Genomic DNA, 16,140 nt, shown 5'->3' with positions numbered 1-16,140 from the left:
ACAATTAAAGCTCTATCTACAGTAACTACTATATCTGATCGAAAATTGGCAGATTCACCAAGGAAATCATCATGGTTACTTGTGTGACCTCCGTTCCCTGATGGAGGGAACGAGATGTTGTGTCGATGTAGTGACACTAGGGGTCACTCTTGGGAGCCCGAGACACCTCTGGTCTTTGATAAAAGGCCAATGAAAATTGGCGAGTGGTATTTGCATGCCACTCCCTCGGACATATGGGTATAAAAGGAGCTGGTATGCAACTACTCATTCAGGTTTTATGCCGAGGAGCCGATATAAGGTCCGGCCATTTCAGCGGGTAGTTCAGCGTTGTGGCAGGAGGGACACAACGTCTTGTTCCCTCCATCAGGGAACAGAGGTTACACAAGTAACCATGACGTTCCCTGTCTGTCACTCACTCAACATTGTGTTGATGTAGTGACACTAGGGGTCCCTATACGAAATGCCACAACTGGCTGAACTGTGTTATGTGAACTGGCGGTGTGTGGTGGGAAGACTACTGTGTGCCTCATAGCCAGCACACCAGGTCGACACGTAACCTCCCCCAACATAGTTATGAGTGTCGAAAGGCCCTTTTTGGGGACAAGTCGACTACCCAAAAGATAGAGACAGGCTTAACCCAGTCGTGGCCTCTTTTCCCCTTCTTTTTTTCCACTCCCTAAAAAAGAAGGGGGATTATCCGACTGGGCTGCCAGGTCTAGTCGGGGGGTCTCCCTCCTAAGGGGAAGACACCGCAGAGACCACACCTCGCCCAAAGGGGGGGGGTATTTAAGTGGAAGAATACGTCACATGGTCTTTCCAACCATGTGGAGAGTCTTCAAGGTTACTACAAACATGGAGACTGGGGCAGAGGGGCTCTGCCCAAGGAAGACGCAGTTTGCCAACAGGGAAACGAACTAGCGGAAGATATATATATCGCATGGGGTTAGCCTTACAGGGAACCACTACATGCGGAGCACCTACCCCAGAACAGGACTTTTAATTAGCACGTGTACTGGGCCGGCAGCGAGTCTCTCCGAAAACTCGACTGCCACAGGGCTCGGAGGAAGTCAACCAGGGAACAAAGTTTGTGAACACTACTGGGAATTAATGGCGCACGTCTTCAGCTCCAAGGGAGGTGGAAGGTGCTATGTGCAAGCGATACACCCGGCCAGCTATCCTGGGCTTATCCGCTTGTGTTGCGTGCCACTACCTGGGACGAAACTGGTTCCACCCGGAGGTTGTAGAACCTTGCAAAGGTGTTGGGTGTTGCCCAGCCCGCTGCTCTGCAAATGTCTGTTAGAGAAGCACCTCTGGCCAGGGCCCAGGAAGCCGCTACACCTCTGGTAGAATGGGCTCGTAGCCCTACCGGGGGCGGCATGTCCTGGGCGAGATATGCCATAGTTATGGCGTCAATGAGCCAGTGGGCGATCCTCTGCTTGGAGACAGCGCTTCCTTTCCGCTGTGCACCAAAGCAGACAAAGAGCTGCTCAGAGATTCTAAAGCTCTGTGTGCGATCCAAATAGATGCATAAAGCGTGCACCGGACACAGCAACGACAGGGCTGGGTCTGCCTCCTCCTGGGGCAGTGCTTGCAGGTTCACCACCTGGTCCCTAAAAGAGGTGGTGGGAACCTTGGGCACATAGCCTGGTCGGGGTCTCAGGATCACGTGAGAGTAACCCGGACCGAACTCCAGGCACGTTTCGCTGACAGAGAACGCTTGCAGGTCACCTACCCTCTTGATGGAAGTGAGCGCAGTCAGGAGGGCAGTCTTCAAGGAGAGTGCCTTAAGCTCGGCTGACTGCAAAGGCTCAAAGGGGGCTCTCTGTAGACCCTGAAGAACTACGGAGAGGTCCCATGAGGGAACGAGGCACGGTCTGGAGGGATTCAGCCTCCTGGCGCCTCTCAGGAACCTGATGATCAGGTCGTGCTTCCCTAAGGACTTACCGTCGACTGCGTCGTGGTGTGCTACTATGGCGGCAACGTACACCTTCAAGGTGGAAGGGGACAGCCTCCTTTCCAGCCTCTCCTGCAGGAAGGAAAGAACTGATCTGACTGCACATCTCTGGGGGTCTTCGTGTCGGGAAGAACACCACTTAGCGAACAGATGCCACTTAAAGGCATACAGGTGCCTCGTAGAGGGGGCCCTAGCCTGAGTGATCGTGTCTACCACCACAGGCGGTAGACCGCTTAGGTCTTCCACGTCCTGTCCAGGGGCCAGACATGGAGATTCCAGAGGTCTGGGTGCAGGTGCCAGAGGGTGCCCCTTCCTTGACAAAGAAGGTCCTTCCTCAGGGGAATTCGCCAGGGGGGAGCTGTCGCGAGGAGCGTGAGGTCCGAGAACCACGTCTGCGTGGGCCAGTAGGGTGCTACCAGGACGACTTGCTCCTCGTCCTCCCTGACCTTGCACAGGGTCTGTGCAAGCAGGCTCACTGGGGGAAATGCATATTTGCATAGGCCAGGGGGCCAGCTGTGTGCCAGCATATCTATGCCGAGGGGAGCCTCAGTGAGGGCGTACCAGAGCGGGCAGTGGGAGGATTCTTGAGAGGCGAACAGGTCCACCTGTGCCCATCCGAATCGACTCCAAATCAGCTGGACCACCTCAGGGTGGAGTCTCCACTCTCCCCTGAGGGTAACCTGCCGTGACAGCGCGTCCGCTGTAGTGTTGAGGTTGCCCGGGATGTGAGTGGCTCGCAGCGACTTGAAGTGCTGCTGACTCCAGAGGAGGAGACAGCGGGCGAGTTGTGACATACAACGAGAGCACAGACTGCCTTGGCAGTTGACTTATGCTACCGTTGCTGTGCTGTCTGTCCGAACTAACATGTGCTTGCCCTGGATCAACGGCCGGAACCTCTGCAGGGCAAGCAGAATTGTCAACAACTCAAGGCAGTTGATGTGCCAATGCAGTTGCGGACCCATCCGTGCCCGTTGCAAACAGCACCCCAGCCCGTTTTGGAGGCATCTGTCGTGACCACGACGCGCCTGGAGACCAGTTCTAAAGGAACACATGCTCGTAGAAACGAGATGTTGGTCCAAGGGCTGAAAAGACGGTGACAGACCGGCGTGATGGCCACGCGATGTGTCCCGTGGCACCATGCCCATCTTGGGACTCAAGTCTGGAGCCAGTGCTGAAGCGGCCTCATATGCATCAACCCAAGTGGGGTGGCCACCACCGAGGATGCTATATACCCCAGGAGCCTCTGAAAAAGTTTCAGTGGAACCTCTGCTCTCTGTTTGAACACCTTCAAACAGGCCAGCACCAACTTAGCATGCTCGTTCGTAAGGTGCGCCATCAAGGAGACTGAGTCCAACTCCAAACCGAGAAAAGAGATGCTCTGAACCAGGAGGAGCTTGCTCTTTTCCCCGTTGACCCGAAGCCCTAGTCGGCTGAGGTGTGAGAGCACCAGGTCCCTGTGTGCGCACAACATGTCTCGAGAGTGAGCTAGGATTAGCCAGTTGTCGAGATAGTTGAGACTGCTAATGCCCACCTCCCTTAACGGGGCAAGGGCAGCCTCTGCGATCTTCGTAAAGATGTGAGGAGACAGGGACAGGCCGAAAGGGAGGACTTTGTATTGATACGCCTGACCCTCGAACGTGAACCGCAGGAAGGGTGTGTGTCGAGGAAGGATCGAGATGTGGAAGTACGCATCTTTCAGGTCTACCGCCACGAACCAATCTTGATGCCGGATGCTCGCCAGAATGCGTTTTTGCGTCAGCATCTTGAACGGGAGTCTGTGTAAAGCCCGGTTCAGTACTCGCAGGTCCAAGATTGAACGCAACCCACCGCCTTTTTTCGGTACAATGAAGTAGGGGCTGTAAAACCCTTTCTTCATCTCGACTGGAGGGACAGGTTCTATCGCGTCCTTCCGTAGGAGGGTAGCAATCTCCGCACGCAGGGTGGCAGCGTTTTTGCCCTTGACCAAGGTGAAGTGAATACCGCTGAACCTGGGCGGGCACCTGGCAAACTGAATCGCGTAGCTGAGTCAGACGGTCTGGATCAGCCATCGCGACAGATTGGAAAGCGTGAGCCACGCGTCCAAGTTCTGCACGAGGGGGACCAAGGGGACAACGTTGTCGGACGTACCGGCAGGTGGGGCCTCGTGGTGGGGCGGAGCGCGAGGTGCCACACCACGTCGTGGCCGTGCTGAGTCTAGGGACATCGAAGCACTTACCTGGCTCCTTGTGACCACCCCCGGAACAGCCTGGGATGGGGGAGGAAGAGGCCTGTCCTCGTAACCCGTGGAGACTGCCACATCGGGGCGGCTGTGTGCCACAGCTGGGCACTCAGGGGCGGAAAGGCCACCGTTGGAGCGCCAATCCTGCAAGAAAAAGCCTGTGGGTGGTAGTCGTGGTGACGACTGTACACACCGGGTATGTGACCCAGGGAGGAAGGAAGCCGCTCTTTTGCTGAACTGTTGGGTACCGCAGCCACTTGGGCATGCGGCGAAATCAAACAAAAAGGCAACAAAAGATTTTCCATCCGGCCCTCCACCGGGGGATGGAGTGGTCTTCTTACCAGCTCCACGTGAGTGGGTTCCCTCGTCCCTGGGTCGCCTGTCTCAGGGGCGCTTCGAGGACCTCTGTGGGTTCTTCGGCGCCGGCTGTGAGACGGGTGGTGTTGGCTTCCTGCGGTGGGCTCCACGCTGGGGCCAGGCCGAAGGGGCGGGCTGCGGCGGAGCTGGTGCAGTCACCGCAGGGGGACACCCTTTGCAACGAGCAGATGGGGTGCGGGATCTTGAGCTGCACCGGGGCAGGATGTGCCGGATTGCCTCCGTCTGCTGCTTCACCGCCGAGAACTGCTGGGCAAAGTCCTCGACGGTGTCGCCGAATAGGTCCACCTGGGAAATGGAGGCAGCAAGGAACCGTGTCTTGTCGGCCTTGCCCATCTCGACCAGGTTGAGCCAAAGGTGGCGCTCCTGGACCACTAGTGTGGCCATTGTCCGCCCGAGAGACTGCGCTGTGACCTTTGTCGCCCGGAGAGCGAGGTCGGTCGCCGAGCGCAGTTCCTGCATCAAATCTAGGGTGGAACTACTCTCGTGCAGTTCTTTCAGCACCTTGGCTTAGGAGAGCCATGGCGTGCAGGGCAGAGGCGGCTTGTCCAGCAGATCCTGTCATCTTAGTAACACCAAAAACTAAATGTAAATTGTAGCAACACCTCCTCGACCCTTCAGACGAGGCTCATGTTTATAACTATAACATGGGGGAGTAGATTCAAACTAATATATTCATCCGGTTTAAGCCAAGTTTCAGTCAAGCAGAGCGCATCCAAACTATGATCTGTAATAATTTCATTTACAATTAGTGCTTTGTTTGAAAGAGATCTGATGTTCAGTAGCCCTACCTTTATATGATGTTTATCTTCAATTTTTTTGCTTTTTTCAAGTTTGACCTTAAACAAATTTTTTTCTAAATGATTTAGTGAGGGGTTTGTGTTTGGTAGTCCAGGGAACAGACACAGTCTCTATATGATATCTAGGTGATACAATCTTTATGTGTTGTAGTTTATGTGACCTGTGTGACGTCAAAAGGCAGCTAGCAGACGTTCAGATTAACCAGTTTGTCTGCTTCCTGACCTGGGCCCCAGTTAGTCAAATACTATCACTATTAAAACTATGAGCCAAATTACTAGAGAGGAGAGCGGCACCTTCCCTGGAGGGATGGAGTCCGTCACTCTATAGCAGGCCAGGTCTACCCCAAAAACTCTTCCAATTGTCTATAAATCCTATGCTATTCTCCGGACACCACTCAGACGTCCAGCCATTCAGTGACACTAATCTACAATAAACCTCGTCACCACGACGATCAGGGACGGGGCCAGAGCATATTACAGTGTCTGACATTATTTTTGCAAGTTCACACACCTCTTTAACATTATCTTTAGTGATCTCCGACTGGCGAAGCCGGACATCGTTCGTGCCGACATGAATAACAATTTTCGAAAATCTATGTTTAGCATTAGCCAGCACTTGTAAATTTTATCTGATGTCAGATAAAATTTATCTGCGCCATACAAGCTAGAACCGCCACTGGATTTAAGAGATTTCATACGTTTCAGTGTGGACGAGCAACTTTTGGAGAACGCTTAAAAAACGGCAGTGTGGACAAAGAGCCTTGCCCTTTCGAAAATGCAGTTTTCAAATGTATCCAGATTAATGTGGATGTATAGCCTTCAAGTGCCATGCAGATGTAGTTACTATATATTAAAGATGTAAACTCAATAAAAAATAATAAAATAAAAAAAACTTAGACATTTCAAAGGTCCTGTCAACTACTTTGTAAAAAGTTTTTATTTTATTTATTTTTTTATTTACAAACATGTAACAAATAAAAACAATACAGTACTGAAAGGTTGAAGTTGTAGAAACTAGGGAAAAGTACACAAGGATAAACAAACAATACAATACAAAAAAAAAAAAATCTATCGAATAAGACTAAATCAAAAACAAATGTAGTAACAGGTTTAAAAACTATAGTAAATCTAATAACAATAGTAATAGTAATAATAATAATAATTATTATATGGAATACATAAGTACGTAGTAATAGTGGAGATATAAGAAATTAAATAATACATATTAAATATAATATTATGATAATATCATAACAACATATTAGTAATATTATACAGTAATATTATATAATAATACAATAATATGGGGGGCCTGGGTAGCTCAGCGAGTAAAGACGCTGACTACCACCCCTGGAGTTCACGAGTTAAAAACTAGGGCATGCTGAGTGACTCCAGCCAGGTCTCCTAAGCAACCAAATTGGCCCGGTTGCTAGGGAGGGTAGAGTGACATGGGGTAACCTCCTCGGTGACTCTAACCTTTGGGTGGGGCGCATGGTGAGTTGTGCGTGGGTGCTGCGGAGAATAGTGTGAAGCCTCCACACGCGCTATTTCTCCGTGGTAACGCGCTCAACAAGCCACATGATAAGATGCATGGATTGACAGTCTCAGATGCGACGGTAACTGAGATTTGTCCTCTGCCACCCGGATTGAGGTGAGTCTATGCCACCACGAGGACTTAGAGCACATTGGGAATTGGGCATTCCATTGGGAATTGGGCATTCCAAATTGGGGAGAAAAAGGGGATAATGCCCTGACAGCTTGGAGGAAACATTATTACCCAGGTATTTAATGTTACCAGTGGTTATTGTCAGAGAGAATTTTTTTGACACAGCAATCCAGCCTTCCTTGCTTAGTGGTAGAATTATAGACTTAGACCCTTAGATTTATGGAGTAATTAGAGATTTTTGAGAATATAGATACAAGACTGTTGAGGGGTTTGTTATGTATAACAAGATATCATCTGCATATAAGCTAATTATATGTTGAAAGTGCTTTGTTTGTATGCCTGTGATGTAACTGTTTTGTCAAATGGCAGCTGCAAGTGGTTCGATGAAAATGGCAAACAGTAAAGGAGAGAGTGGACATCCTTGTCTTGTGCCTCTCTGTAATCTGAAACTTTTAGAGGTATAATTATTAGTTATAACTGATGCAGATGGTGAGTTATAGAGAGTTTTAATACACTGAATGAACGACTCCCCAAATCCAAATTTCTTGAGGGTAATAAAAAGAAATCTCCAGTTGACTTTATCAAAGGCCTTTTCTGCATCCAACGATGCAATTATGGTATTGATATTCTCTGGGATATACTGATGAGACTGAATAGACGGCGCATATTGTTGGATGAATGTCTGCCCTTTATGAATCCTGTTTGGTCTGGATGGTTTAGTCTAGATATGGCTCTTTCTAATCTGTTCGCTAGTGCTTTACTAATTATTTGTAGGTCACAATTAATAAGACTTATGGGTATGTAGCTGGAGGAGAGGGTAGGATTTTTGTCAGGTTTGAGTAACACTGACATAAGAGCTATGTTTATGTGTGTGGGTATGATTCCTGATGAATTAATTTCATTAACCATTCTGTTAAATAAAGGAGATATGAGTTGCCAGAAGTGTTTATAGAATTCTATTGGGTATCCATCAGGACCAGGAGATTTATTGTTGGGCATGGAGGAGTGTGCTCATTGGTGGAGTGGTAATGTTGGGAGAGTAGATGTTTTAGTTTGTGTTCCAGTTCTTGTTGCTTTTCTTGTTCCTTTTTTCATGTATGTTGAATATGCAATGATATGTCCCCTAAGAACTGCTTTTGCTGTTTCCCAGAGTACTGATGGTGAGATTTCTGGGGAGTCGTTCAGTTCAATAAAAGATGTCCACTCTCTGGAGAGGGAATTGTTGAAATCTTTGTCTACTAGGAGTGAGGTGTTGAACCGCCACCTACTTGAGGGCAGAGGGGCTGTTTCGTATGCTAGGTTGAAGCTGACTGGGCCATGGTCTGAGATAGCTATTGGGTAATTTGAGATATAATAGAATTACTGACAAAGAAGTCAATATGTCAATATGGCGGTTCTTACATCGCCAACAATTGCTAAGTCCTAGATCCTCCAAGTATTTTTTTATAACTACAGATGAGTGCCATGTTCTGTGAGTGCTTCCAGGATTTGATCTGTCCAGTGTTGGATTAATAATTGTATTAAAGTCTCCCCCTACTATAATTGTTGAATCAGAAAAATTGTTGAGATTGTCATCATTAGGTCCATAAATATTGGCTATTGTTATCTTAACATTTCTGATGTGTCCTTTGATGATAACAAAATGACCATCTGGGTCTATTATTGCGGTTTCGTTGTGATTGGTACATTTGTATTTATCAGAATAGCGGTGTCTCTTTTTTTGGAGTTAAATGAAGCGGAGAACATTTTTAGATTTTGAAGTTTTAGATGTTCAGATGCTGTCAGGTGTGTTTCCTGTATAAGGCAGAAACTGGGGTTCATTCTGGCAAGATGATTAAGGACTTTTGTACGTTTTGCCAGTGAACCAATGCCCGAACATTCCAACTATAGAACTCATGATATTATGAGCATGGTGTAGAGATGTTAAATACGGTAAACTATATCTCAGCAGCCGCTGCCAGTCCCCTCCATTATCTCTTGTGGTGGGCCTCCAATTCATGCAGGTTAGCATAGGGTTTGCATATGGATATGAAAGATGAATAAAGCTGAGAGAATTTAGGCAATATATAAACAAAAATACAACAAGACATAGTTACATAAATATACCTAGATACACTAGGAGAGTGAGAGGGGATGTGCGTGTATGAAAGAGTGAGTGTGTGTGCATGTGAAAGTGAATGAAAGAAAGTGTGTGTGTGCATATTTTGTGTATTAATGCTTTGGCAATATTGTATGTAAACACCATCATGCTAATAAAGTACTTTAAATTAAGAGAGAGAGAGAAGAGAGTGAGAGACAGAGAGAGTGAGAGAGAGAGAAAGTAGAGTGTGTTCAGCTGGCAGCGCAGTATGTATCCTCCTGTCATCATATGAGGGAAAGAGACTGACCCCTCATCATATTACAGCTCTATTCAAACTGATATTTTACTTTGTCATTTGTATATTATTTTATTTTATTATCATTATTTATTTATTGAATATACAAGGTTTTTTTATGTTTGTAATATGTTTATTACTCAATGCTTTGGCTACATTGTATATGGTCATGCCAATAAAGCTCATTTGAATTGAGTTGAATTGAGAGAGAGAGAGAGAGAGAGAGAGAGAGATAGGCAGTTAGTTGGTAGGGGGGAGCGAGAGGGGAAGTTCGTTTGTTATTTGGGGGGTTTGGGGAGGGATGAGCAGTGAGTGTTTATTTCTCTCTCTTTTCTCCTCTTTTTTTTTCCTCTTTCTTTTCATCTTCCCTGCATATGTCAGTATGTTATCATAGGAGCCAGGGCGTGATATTCTGTCATATTCGCTGTGCATGCACACAATTTATGCAATTGAAATCTTTAACAGTTATTTGTTTTTACGGTTGGCAGTAACATTATATTGACGCTGTGATGTGAATTATGTCACCATTTCAAGTAAGAAAAACTTAAAAAATATCCTGAAATTCAAACTATTAGAAGAGCTGTTCTGCCCAAACTCATTGCATATGTCTCTTCTGTTAACTGATGAGAGGGGCGGGGTTATGCACAGGTATGTGTCAACTTTTACTTCTCCATCAGTCAGTACATTCACTCTAACACACACATCTTTCATCTCTCTGATGGCATTGGTGCTTCTCCGATGGATCTTCAAAATGTTGACGGTGTTGATCATCTCTCAGAGTGTGTGGGTGATCTACTACACAACCGACACACTCACAAGCCGGTGAGAACATCTAATTTTCTCTTTACTTAGAAATATATATATATCAATCTTGCGATCAATTTATCAAACGATCATTCACGTCTATTGTGATGGATATTTGACTCTTTAATATGTCAGTCTTCTTAGTGAGTGAGTTTATTGTATTGATTTATTAGTAAATTAAAGATCTGCTACTTTAAATCTCTTGTTTTACCTAAAAAAAAAAAGATTTTAAATGTTTTCTAAGGAAATAGCACTCCGCAAGTAATATTCCACAAACAGACCTTGCCTTTAAAGTCAACATGAAACAGCGTGCAGCACCTTTTTGACTTCCTTGCCATATTTCCAAGAAGGAGAAAGAAACCTGTTTCAGAGGCGGAAAAAGTTTGACAGATATCAGCAGTGATAAACTTTATTTTTCTTGGGAATAATATACACTGATGCATCATTCACAGAGACATGTATTGCAAAAGTAAATATTGATTTCATGTTGCCTTTAGCGCTCTGATGATTATGCGGTTTGTTTTAACATTTCTAATCTCTTGCAACTGTGTACATTTACACAAATTAGGCATTTTCCTTAATCAACATCTCTAGTTGGTTCTGGAACATCAATGGGCCTCAGATGGGATTGATAGAAATGTTGTTGCAGGAAAATGTCCTTTTTCTTTTTAAAATACTAACTGCTACACTTTTGTTATTAGAATAAATGTTCCAATTTGAACCAAAAACGGCTGATGTCAAAACAGAACTTTTTAACCGAAGTCTTATTATAAATCGTTCATCCGATTCAGTTGGTTCAAGTCTAAAATCATCATTAAACAAAAGTACTTTCTGATATCCACTGATCTGAAGAACCTGTAGTAAAACATAAAGAACTTTATTCATCTCCAAAGAATCATCCCATTAACATATAAATATTGTAGAATATTTGTTGTCTTTCTTTCAGAGATGGGATGTCAAACGCGTTTCACCAGCTGCACTGCGCAAACCTCAGACACAAGTTTTCCATCATCAAACCGGCCAAGAGGTGCGTAACAATGAAGATCAACCAGTGTTCTTGATCTCCAGATAATAAAGCGCTTCATTAAACATCTCTGTGTTTCTGTCTGTCAGTATAAACATCACGAGTTTCACGCAGGATCTCTCAGATCTCATGAGCTGCCCGTATAAATCAAACACAACTGAACAGGAACTAAACAGGTGAGGACAACTCTAAATTAAAATGTATAAGGCAGTATACATTTTATATTCAATAACATTTATTTGTATAGCACTTTTTACAATATATATTGTTCCAAAGCAGCTTTATAAAGAGTAGTTCCTTACAAACTAGAGGTAGACCGATATATCAGTTTACAGATTAAGTGGTGCCGATAGTTGCTTTTTGGAACTATCGGTTATCAGCAAAAATCTCTACCATTAGTTTCCGCTAGTTTTTTTTCAATTCCTCGTCAATAAACCTCATCTTGAGAAATACATATATACTGTATACAAAAACTCTTCATTTGGTGAATATATAGGCTATAAAAATCTGCATTTGTTAATTATTTACATATAGAGCATTGTAACGGAGACATTTCGGGCTTGTTTATAGTTAAAAGTCCAGCATTATGCATCAAATGTGAATTTTTCTGGTTATTATTGGAACTTTGGTAGCACACTAAACTGCTTTTGGGATTTTATTCATTTTTGACTCCTGTAGCCTCAATGCATGTGCTCTTCATAGTAAGGAGAGACTACGGAATGTTTCATCATTCTATAAATCAATTTCTTTTAAACTATCGGCCGATTAATCTGTTATCTGCCTTTTCCACCACCTTGATTATCGGTACTGGCAAAATCCACTACTGGTCGACCTCTAGTTACAAACCACAAAAACTCCCAAGATGTATGTAACAGATAAAGGATGGACAAGGAGGAGGCGGGAACTGGCTGAACAGTACACATAAAGTTTAATAAAACTCTACATAAAAACATAAAACAAACACGAGCACACATGCAGCGCGGCCACGTGCGTCTCTCTCACTCCAACCAGCATCTCCGGCTGCTCCTTATCTTGTTCTGCCGCTGATCAGCTGATTCAGCGCCAGCCATGGCCGTGCTCCATCATGGCCCGGCCACGCCCTCCTCCTCGTCACACTCCTTCACTCCTGTGAACCTGGGGGAGAGACAAGGGGAGGCGTGGGGAGAGGGAAAGGGCAAGCGGAGACACCCAGAGAGAGAGAGAGAGAGAGAGAGAGAGTGAGAGAGAAGAACTTGCTCACCAGCTCCTGGACGCACTGTGGCCCGGTCCTCAACCGCTTCTCCACCCTCTGGCGGACGCCAGCTCGCTTCTCCGTGCTCCACCACGGCTCGGCCACACTGTCCTCCTAGTCACAATTTAGAAGTAGTTGAGGGAGAAACATACTAAAACTACATGTATAATAATATTGCAAGAATAAAATAGTTTTAATGAATTATAACATGTCACACTTCATGTCATTTCTCATTATTGTCAGTAATAAACCTGTGTGGAATTCCACAGGAAACAGATTTCTGCAGAATTCGAACGCCCTTTATTCACACATTCCAGCACATTGTGTGTTTGTGTATTAAAATCAACAAGGAATCAGCATTGTCCATATTTACTGATTACACACTCTTGGTCTTATTGTGTACTTTTTATTGGTGTGTGTACTATTCAAAAGAAAAAAAGTTTGATTTTGCAATGTTTCATCAAAAACTGAAACCAATTTCCAAGCCCTCATTTTTAAATAAAAAATAAAAAACAGTTTTTATCCTCCTGAGACTCGAGCATGACTGCTGTGTGCATTTTCCATTTTCCTTTTTGATTTGATTCTAGTAGCACCTAATAAACAATAAACACACACAAAAAAACAAAACAATTCTAGAGCAAATATTTTTCCTAAAAATGTATGTCTACATATGTGGACAGCGGGACTTAATTTTAAATAATATCAAGCTATAGAAAAACAGATCTGTTTAATCAAATAGTTTATTATGTGTCCAGGAGTGTTGATTATTCATGTTTTTGAGATGTTACAGACATTACATCAGAAATTAGCATATTTAAAGTAATGTCCAGCATCATCCAATCACTGTCAGTCATGTTAAAATAAAATGATACATTATAAATTCTGAATCTATGTACTGATTATCATTGTCACATGTCTGTCAAACATGTTGAGTGATCCAAACATCATCTGCAGCCTGAAACTGAACTTTTGATCAGATTTTAGGAGTGAATGCACTTAACTGCATAGAGAGCTATAGGATGCTCCCTTGCTCCCTATTTAGTGAATGACTTAACCTCCAGTGTGCTGTCTGTCTGCACTGGTCTCAGAACAGTTTGAAATGCACCTTATTTTCATCATAACTCCATATAAAGCCTCTGAAAGACACATTTATCAGTTTTTGGATGAACCCATTTATTCTCAATGTGATAATGTACAGTAAATATAGGAATGCATTTACTAATATTAATGAATAGAACCATATTGTACAGTGATAACATAATACAATTAAAAAAATTATATTAAAATGAAGCTAAATGACCCACAGATGTGTTAATGTTGAGAGATATTTACTTTAAAAAAAATGTTTAACTTTTGTGGGAATAATGTCCCAAAATCCACATATGTGGACATCATGTTTATCAGCATGCTGATGCACGAAAAATGATTTAATTCTTTAAAGCGGCATATCAAACAAAACTAGAGACTCTACTCTTTACAACCAAACAGCTTTCAATGAAAAAACATAAAGAGGTTTCTTACCAGAGGGAATTTTGTTGGCGCTGCGCCTGTAAGAGTGCTTCACAGAAATGTATGTCGTGTTGTTGTGTCACGTGACTCGGTGCGGCAGAAGTTTAACACTTAAATGACAGTCTAGAGTCTTGTGAACAGTATTCAGTCAGTTTTTATTCATTTATATTTTGCGTTGCTGTAACAACTTCACAGCAGAAGGGATGGAGAACACAGGGAAGCGGGTTTTCCAGGTAAGACTTTTAATCGGCCACTTCAGTGCTTTACAGGCATTGAACTGAGACAGAGGCATTGGGTATGTGTCAAATTTAGATACTGCGTTGACTTTTCTATAATCCACACAGAATTGTACAGACCCGTCGCTCATAGGAAGTAGAACAACCAGCTGGACCAATCGCTGTGAGATTCCTCTATTACCCCCATATCTAGCATAGCATCCAATTCTTCCCGGTCAGTTTTCTTTTTGTGCTCGGGCAATCAGTAGGGGCGGCTACGTACCACCACCCCCGGCTTGGTCTCAATGTGGGCTGTATGAGGTTCGTACAACCTGGTAGGTGGGAAAACATGTCTGCAAACTCCTTCTGCAACTTGGCAACCTCTGCGAGTTGGTACAGTGAGAGGTGGTCTCCGCAATGAAATGATTGTGTTTTGTATTCACCTCTGACCCGAGCTCCACCCTCTCCGGGACTACCGTAGCCAACGTCACAGGGACCGCCTCGCTCCACAATTTCAGGAGGCTGAGGTGGTATATTTGACATGCGCCCCCTCTATCGGTTCGCTTTACCTCATAATCGAGATCCCCCACTCGTCGTGTGACCTCAAAGGGTCCTTGCCACTTGGCTAGTAATTTGGAGCTTGATGTGGGAAGTATTACGAGTACCTTATCACCCAGTGCAAATTCCTGCAGCCGAGTTCCCCTGTCATACAGTCGGCGCTGTCGTTCTTGAGCTTGGAGCAACTTCTCCTGTGTTAGTTGCCCCAAGGTGTGGAGTTTTGCTCTAAGATCAAGAATGTATTGCATTTCATTCTTGATGTTTGAAGATCCCTCCTCCCAAACTTCGCAGATAACATCAAGCACGCTGTGCGGATGCTGCCTGTATAGCAACTCAAATTGGGAAAACCCTGTGGAGGCTTGTGGGACCTCTCGTACTGCGAATAACAGGGGATCGAGCCATTTGTCCCAATTTCTAGCATCCTCGTGTACTTGTGTACATATTTTTAAGGGTTTTATTAAATCGTTCAACCAGGCCATCTGTTTGTAGATGGTAGACGCTGGTGCGGATTGATTTAATGCCCAATAATTCATAAAGCTCGCATAGTGTTCGTGACATAAAGGTTGTGCCTTGATCGGTGAGGATTTCTTTCGGAATCCCCACCTGGGAGATTATTTTGAAGAGTGCCTCCACAACACTGCGTGCTGAGATGTTGCACATGTCCGTGTGCTGACCGCTCTAATGGCCCGAAGAGGTCCATTCCAGTTCTCTCAAAGGGGACCTTGATCAGCGGAAGAGGGTGCAATGGCCCTTTTGGGGTAGCCGGTGGATTCACCAGCTGGCATTCACGGCATGCCGCACACCACCTGCAGACATTGCCCGGCCAATAAAAACGGGCGATTAGGCAGTTCAGTGTTTTTCTTTCCCCTAGATGACCTGCCATGGGATTATAATGAGCCGTCTGGAACACCATTTCCCATGGCTCCGTGGTACTAAAAGCTGGGTTGTATCTTCCTTTGTTTGAGCATCCTGCGTCACTCTATACAACTGCTCATTTATAATTGCAAAATAAGGATATGAAAGGGCCACACCCGGCTGGAGTTGTTGACCATCGATCACTCTCACTTGGTCAAAGGCATGCTTGAGAGTTTCCTCTCGTGACTGCTCCAGAGGGAAATTCCCTTTCGGGAAATCCCCCAAGGACGGGAGGGGCTGCAGCCTCTCCCCCCCTCAGATCATCCGGACGTGGAGCAGATGAAGAGGGCCCTGGCTCCACCTCCCCTTCCAGAGCATCGCACATCTCACATCTCATGACTTTAGTGCAGAACCCATCCACGCATATTCCCTTTAACACATTTCTAAACTCAGGCCAATTAGTCCCCAAAATCAGCGGATGGGTGAGGTGGGAACTAACCACGGCCTCCACTCTATGTTTTGTTCCCCAAAATGTCATAACAAGGGTCACCACAGG

At 44.9% G+C, this 16,140-nt stretch overlaps 2 protein-coding genes across 2 annotated transcripts in view; one reads left to right on the top strand and one right to left on the bottom strand.

The window, feature by feature from the left end:
* The window catches only part of camta2 (calmodulin binding transcription activator 2), a 248,222-nt gene that overhangs the window by 39,756 nt on the left and 192,326 nt on the right, over positions 1-16,140 (bottom strand). The gene's annotated exons all lie outside the window — the stretch shown is intronic.
* The window catches only part of LOC127419833 (alpha-2,8-sialyltransferase 8E-like), a 30,006-nt gene continuing 23,738 nt past the window's right edge, over positions 9,873-16,140 (top strand). Inside the window, exons 1-3 of the mRNA XM_051661602.1 lie at positions 9,873-10,210; positions 11,139-11,219; positions 11,306-11,392. Of these exons, the coding sequence (XP_051517562.1) occupies positions 9,993-10,210; positions 11,139-11,219; positions 11,306-11,392 (386 nt within the window). The 5' untranslated portion in view covers positions 9,873-9,992. The remainder of the gene's footprint in view (positions 10,211-11,138; positions 11,220-11,305; positions 11,393-16,140) is intronic.

The sequence above is a fragment of the Myxocyprinus asiaticus genome, chromosome 29, assembly GCF_019703515.2.
Source record: "Myxocyprinus asiaticus isolate MX2 ecotype Aquarium Trade chromosome 29, UBuf_Myxa_2, whole genome shotgun sequence".
Classification (NCBI taxonomy): Eukaryota; Metazoa; Chordata; class Actinopteri; order Cypriniformes; family Catostomidae; genus Myxocyprinus; species Myxocyprinus asiaticus.
The sequence above is the reverse complement of the archived record's forward strand: the minus strand, read 5'-3'. Positions and strand labels throughout refer to the sequence as shown.